Genomic DNA, 6,822 nt, shown 5'->3' on the forward strand with positions numbered 1-6,822 from the left:
TTGGGTCAAAATGGAGGGGTGTTGGGCTGCAACACACACGAGGCCTTCTCGGTCTCTCGGTTAACCGTTGGAGCATCAAACGAAGTCCAAATGGTAGGAACTTGACAGGCGGTCTACCGGTAGTAAACCAAGACCGCTTGGCAAGTCTCGGTCCAATCCGGAAATGTTTAATCTCCACACACGAAAGAAAGGTAGAATTGACCACCGGAGGAGAACGAAGCGTCGGAATGCAAAACGGACAACGGGGAAAATGCTCGGATGCATGAGATAAACACGTATGCAAATGCAATGCACATGATGACATGATATGAGATGCATGACAATGATAACAACACATGGAGACAAAACCCGAACCCGAGCAAATAAAAATAACTTAACGCCGGAAACGGCAAGAGTTGGATTACATATTGGGTAAATCATATCCGGGGTGTTACAGAGGTGGAGCTCGGCAGGTGCCACTGCGGTGGTTCCCTTTCAGTCTTTTCATAGCCGAATATTTGTATTGCTCGCACCTAATCTGGATTTTTTTCTACAATTCACATAGTTACCCCCCTGTATTTATCTGTTTCTATAACCACAGTTCACATTACATAAATCCAAAAAATGAAAAAAGTAGTAGTACAATAGGGTGTGGCCAGGTTTTATTTTAAAAAGAAGAGAGAGGCGAGTAGCCCTCTCGGCCCCAACGGTTAGTAAAACTTGACACTCACTCACACACTGTCGTCCCCGCTAACACCCACCTAATCCGGCCCCAAGTACGCAAGGAAAGTATCCCCTCCCTCCCCCGCTCCCCCGCCCCGCTCCCCTCCCCGTCGCAGCAGCAATAAACGCCGCCACCAGCCGCGGTAGAAACAAATCAAATCCTCTCTCTCTCTTTCGGTACGCCCAACCGTAGGGCAAAGCCAGAGCGCAGACACCACGGGGCGCTCGCCACCAGAGAGAAGGGAGAGCGGGCGGTCACAGCCCACAGTTCTTGCTCGCCCCAGCGGTTCCTCCCTCCCCCGGATCTGCCGCGCCGCGCTCGCCGGACCGCCGGCCGGTTCCAGGCCCGTGCTCGACGGTGGGGGTCGGGGCTCCCTGTCCGAGCCGCCAGCATCTCGTACCTCTACTCCGCAGCTACACTTTCCCTTCTCCTCCCCTCTCCACCATCTTGTACTGTACCTTTCTTTCCTCTCGCCCCTGGCCTACCCCAGGCTCCACGCCGGCCCAATGCGGGTCTAGATTCTCCCCCGCAGCGCGCCTCCGCTGTGCCCTAGGGCTCCCTTGCTTCCTTCCGCCGCGCCGTCCCGCTGTTCTACCTCGTCGCGGCCCTGCTGTGCTGCCTCCGCTCCGCTCCGCTCCGCTGCGCCAGCGATCTTGGGCGTCGCTTTCTTGAGGTATGAGCCTTTTCTCCTCCTGTGATTTTTGCTTGCTTAAACCCAAACTGATTGATACCCGCGAATTTTGGGTGCGCGCCCGGCACACCACCTAGATCCGCCCTAATTTGGCAAGGGCGTAATCTGCGGCGTGATTTCTGAAAAATTCCCTTCAAAAGTTTCTAGATTCGGTCGTGATTTTCCTGCAAGTCCATACCGGGGGTAGGGTTTTCAGCAGTTTGAGCGACCATTCGTTCTTGCAGTTCCGCTGAAGTGTTTTAGCGTGAGTTCTTTGCGCATTTCTTTTCCGAATTGTCACTCGTATCCTCTAGTTGCAAGAACTTATCTTGGTTATTTTAGGGGAAAATAATGCAATCATTTCCCGTGGGGTTACGTTTGCTTGTTTGACTAGTTGTCGAATGCACAAATTTCGTGTTGGTGACATGTTGTCTTCCGAAGGTAGGTGTCAAGGGCCCAACGGTGCAGTTGGAAATGATCAGGGTTCATGAATTGATTTGCTGCGATGGAAAATTGTTGGTTCCAAATAGTGGACTTGGGGGGATTGCCACTTTCAGCAGGATGATTGGTGATATTATTTTTAAGCTTTTAGCCTTTTACTAGACAGGATCTGATTCTTCCTTGCTAGATAGCACCTGTTCTTGTCAGAGATGCCACTGTCGGGTTTTGAGATTTTCCAGTGGACCTAGCTCCAAATATCTGAATCCTGAATTTGCTGAAAAAACACTAGATAGTACTCCCTCCGTCCCAAAATTCTTGTCTTAGATTTATCTAGATACGGATGTATCTAATACTAAAACGTAACTAGATACATCCGTATTTAGACAAATTTAAGACAAGAATTTTGGGACGGAGGGAGTAGTTCTAAAAAAGCATCCGTTTTAGTATTACGTTTTAGTATTAGATACATCCGTTCTGGATGACTCTAGTTACGTTTTAGTATTAGATACATCCGTATCTAGATAAATCTAAGACAAGAATTTTGGGACGGAGGGAGTAGTTCTAAAAAAGCAGTGGATGACTCTTGTTAGTATCTTCTTCTTATGCTTATGGCTGGTTCGATTTTGCAGGGATTGTAGTTTAATGAATTAGGCACGCAATGTACTATGGCGACAGAGGTCAATCAAAACTGTTTTGCGTGGCCGCATGAGGAATCATCTGGACAGGATACCTCTCAGGTAATTACACTTCCATAGTATCATAGTATGGCTAATTTCAGACAAAGAATTTACCTGGATTATAATAAAAGGGCCAATTACCATGGTAATTACTATTTTTATTTTGTATTACGTAGGCCTGTCTGGTAAGAACCTTTATTTTTTTATCAATATATATATGATCCTCAGTCTAAGTAAAGATTGATAGTAGATCTATGAACTGGCAAGTGCCTATCTACCTGTTGCAACTGAAATTGCTAGAAAATCCATGCTAACTACTGTCAGACATCTCTGTAATAGTTAGTAGTCTGAACCAGGCTTTTTATAAAGAGCTAATTGTTGCCATCTGTAAGTGAAGAATCAATACCTTTGTCAATAATCTCACTCTTCTTATATCTGTGTTATTTCTGCCCTTAGGGAACAACGCAAGTGTTTGACCATGGTTCCATATCTTTTGGAAGATTCGATTTGGAATCGCTAGCATGGGAAAAGTGGTCTGTTTTTACCAATGACAGGCGCACTGAGGAGTTTGTTAAATTCAATGGATTAGTTGCTAAGAAGAAGGCATACTTTGAAGAATACTTTAAGAGGATTAGGGAGCTAAAGGCTTTAGAACAACAAAACCAACAAACTGAACTGAATCTAGAGTACAGTGGCGATGGTAGTGATTCTAGTCAGACAGGAGAAGACGAACCAGTTGCAAAGCATGCATCTCCTGCTGGATCTGGAACTCATGTTGATGATTCCATGGGACAAATAGCAGCCGAGACCACACCTGAGCATCGACTGGGATGCTACAAGGATCACAATGAGAGCATAGGTAATGGAATTTCCACATTGACTCGTTCTTCATCAGTTGGAGGCTTACAGATAATTGGCGAAGAAACCAGAGAAAATGCAAGCAGTGATAAACAAAATGCTAAATGTGGTCAAGATGATCTGCTGATGCCCAATGAAGCTACGATGACCCCTAAGAGAATTATTGAGAAATGCTCCCGGATTAGTCAAGCTTCAAAAATTATTCCAAAGACGGTCAAGATGACTTCTAGTTATAATCCTGATCACACAGTTGTCAGTAAGGTAAACTTTTTCATCGTGGTCTGGTGTTTATCTTGTTAGAACTTCGAATTATTTGCTGCTATCTACATTTGCCTTGTTTTCTGATAACTAGCATAATGGCCTGGACCCCATAATGATGACCAACTGCTCAATCATGCAAGGCACAAAATAAATACCTGCATTTATGATATGTCACAGAACAGGAACATTTCCCTGAAACTAATAATATGGTGTTCATGAACAATTTTCAGGGTCCTGAATCAGCCAAGCCCATTGTGATAAATCAGAAAACCAAGCCTGGAAATATTCAATCATTGCGGAATCCAAAAGCAGCAACCACCAATGTGATTGGCACCACGGGAAGAACCAAACGTGTGCCCAAAGAAGATCCTGGTGCCATAGCTCTTAGAAGACCTTCCTCAGCAGCATCGCAACGGCCCTCCACCAGGGAACGACGGCCTGTCACCAGAGACGGTTCACGGAACCCTGCTGGAATTGCTAACTCATGTCGCCCCTCTACTGCTGAAAGACGCCTTGCCACTAGAGACCTGGCAGAAAATCAAACAAACATTGCTAGCCCATGTCGACCATCTACTGCTGAAAGGCGCGCTATAACCAAAGAGCTGGCACCAAAGCATGCCAACGTAGCTACCCCACGCCGGCCATCTACAGCTGATAGGCGCCCTATCACCAAAGAGCCGGCACCAAATAATGCTAACATTGCTACCCCACGCCGACCATCTACTCCTGATAGGCGCCTTACCACCAAAGAGCCAGCGCCTAAGCATGCCAACATTGCTACCCCACAACGACCTTCTACTGCCGAAAGGCGCCCTACACGCAGAGAGGTAGCACCAAAGCTTGCTGGTATTGCCAGTCCATGTTGGCCATCTAGTGCTGAAAGGCAGCCTGTCGCAAGAGGGATTGCAGAGAAGAATGCTGATGTTGTCACCCTGCGAAGACCATCTACTGCTGAGAGGCGCCCTATAAAAAGAGAAGCTGCTCCAAAGCATGCCGATGTTGTTCCTCTTCGCAGGCCTTCTACTGCTGAGAGACGCCCTGTTGCCAGAGACAATGGGCTTAAGCATGCTAATGTTGGCAACCCTTGTTGCCCTTCAACTCCTGAACCATGCCTCAGCAGGGGAAGTGCAGCAAAGCATGCTGATGTTGCCATCACGCCTTGTCGCCCTTCAACGGGAGAAAGACGAGCTGTTGCCAAAGAGAATACCCTGAAATTGGATCCAAAAACACCAATAAGGTTGAGAGCAATGCCGGGTAATTCAAATGGTGCTATGGCCACAGCGGTACGTTCCAATCCCTTCTCTCACCATAACACATAATTAACATACACATTTCTGACTGTTTCCTCTCTGTTTCTCATGCAGGCTACTCCCCAGAAGGCAATTACTCGAAATCTTGTTAAAACTAGCAAACCAGAGATGAAAAGGTACCAGTACAGACTTACAGACATGTATGCTTAATTGTTTTTGTACCATATTTGATTTCTTCTTTTTGCATCATTTGGCAGCTATGCTAAGGAAAGGTTAGAACTCCAAGTTGGCGGGAAACTAAAATCTAGGTGCTAATTTTGTTACGCAGCTGTAATGGTTTGGATTATCAAATTTGGTTTAATCATTCTGCTAATAACAATTACCACTCTTATTTGTGTAGTTCTGTTAATCTTCCTCCAAGGAAAGTTTTGACTTCGAATGTTGGAGCCAATCGAGTCGTAGAGAACATCAGAAAGCCAAATAAGCAGGTAACTAAGTGTGACCTTGTTTTCATTCGGTGCCATTGGTTATTTTGATCACAGCATTGTGCTCATTTTCTTGCTAAGCTGATAAGCTGATTGCATGATTTGTTTTGTCTATATATGAATGCTTCTCTACAGACTCACACTATGCTGATAGTTATTCTTCTTTGAGCGTGTCAGTTGCTGCAAGGAAGCATGAAATTTAGAACATATTCTACATTATGCATACAGTTTACACCTCATTATGAGACTTTGAATAGAATTTTACATTCACCCATGGTACATCATGATCTTATCGGTAAAGAAATAATATAATTATAATATAACAAGAGAGTGGAAGTTCAAGAATAAGCACCAGAGAGGCAGAGATGTAATTGCTATTGTGATTCTTTTGTAGGGCATTCAGGAGACAGTTGGATCTCGAGTATTTGCATCAAAGAATGCAACTCCTTTGCAGACCGGAAGCGCAAAGACAAGGGTACCAAATGTATGTGCTTTTATTTTGCTACAGAATAATAACTGTTGATCTAAAAGATATTCATGATCAGATACATAATTTACGGTGTATCTTTACATTAGATTTGACCTTTTGCTCACTTGATTCTGCAGCCGCCACCGCCTCCCCCACCACGCGGGGCATCCCAGTCGCCGAGCAAGCCAAGCCCCAATAAATTGTCTGTTGGTGGTAGAAAGCCAAAGTAAGCAATTTGATCATGAGCACCAGAAAACATTTGCCTGAACAAAACGCTTAATATTGTCATCCCTCATTATAACTTGCTGTGTCCAACATCTGCCTATGGCATATGACTTAACATACATGAATCTTTGTCCATGCAGGGCTTCTACTCCACACTGGCACTAACCCAGCCCCAGGTCTCCATCCTCTAGGATCCTGCTGAACAAGATAGCTTTGAACCCGTGAAGGAATCGGATGCAACTCCACGCAGCCTAAGCATCATCCGTGCTATTCCCCGTGCCCACGGTTGATGCTGGCCTGCGTCACTACCACCACCACTTTTGTCACCTGTTAACCGTAGTAGCGTATGTACCTACGTGTATCATATCCACTAATGCCGCCGTAGCTCTACTGCCAAGATTTACCCCTACCTAGAACGTTGTAAATACCTGAAATAAATTTGAGCTTTAGTTGAAGAACACTGACCCCCAGGAAAGCTCGGGAAGTTCAGGGGAGTGCTTCTCCACCTGTTGACAATGTTCATGTTTGATCCGTAGATGCAATTGTTCATGTATGGTGTTTTCTTGTCTTTCTTTGGAGCTGATTGCAAGCCTTTGTTCGGTTCGATCGACAAGGACGACCGGCGGTCTGGATCTATCACCATGCGTCAAGCTGATCAGCAGAAATGATGTACCCGATCTCTTGTTTCAGCTGTTATTATGGCCAGTCGACCAGGATGCAAAGGAACCCCACTGTTTCTATTGGCAAATTTTGCACATTTTAGCCGTACTAAATTGAAAACCT

The 6,822-nt window shown here is 45.3% G+C and overlaps 1 protein-coding gene across 1 annotated transcript; it reads left to right on the plus strand.

Annotated features, from left to right (window-relative positions):
- The first annotated feature begins 811 nt into the window (after positions 1 to 811).
- Positions 812 to 6,607, plus strand: LOC123056430 (proteoglycan 4). The gene is made up of 10 exons (XM_044479916.1): positions 812 to 1,376; positions 2,444 to 2,551; positions 2,948 to 3,610; positions 3,841 to 4,893; positions 4,975 to 5,036; positions 5,118 to 5,168; positions 5,261 to 5,348; positions 5,740 to 5,829; positions 5,952 to 6,040; positions 6,180 to 6,607. The coding sequence occupies exons 2-10, from the start codon at positions 2,480 to 2,482 to the stop codon at positions 6,202 to 6,204; spliced, it is 2,193 nt and encodes a 730-aa protein (XP_044335851.1). The 5' UTR covers positions 812 to 1,376; positions 2,444 to 2,479; the 3' UTR covers positions 6,205 to 6,607.
- Positions 6,608 to 6,822: the final 215 nt, after the last annotated feature.

Source organism: Triticum aestivum, chromosome 1A (genome assembly GCF_018294505.1).
Source record: "Triticum aestivum cultivar Chinese Spring chromosome 1A, IWGSC CS RefSeq v2.1, whole genome shotgun sequence".
In the NCBI taxonomy this organism is placed as follows: domain Eukaryota; kingdom Viridiplantae; phylum Streptophyta; class Magnoliopsida; order Poales; family Poaceae; genus Triticum; species Triticum aestivum.

Coding starts and splice junctions, on each gene's coding strand:
- LOC123056430 (XM_044479916.1), top strand. CDS start 2,480: ATGGCGACAGAGGTCAATCAAAACTGTTTTGCGTGGCCGCATGAGGAA. Junction 5,169..5,260: donor GGCGGGAAACTAAAATCTAG/GTGCTAATTTTG, acceptor TTATTTGTGTAG/TTCTGTTAATCTTCCTCCAA. Junction 5,830..5,951: donor CAAAGACAAGGGTACCAAAT/GTATGTGCTTTT, acceptor TTGATTCTGCAG/CCGCCACCGCCTCCCCCACC.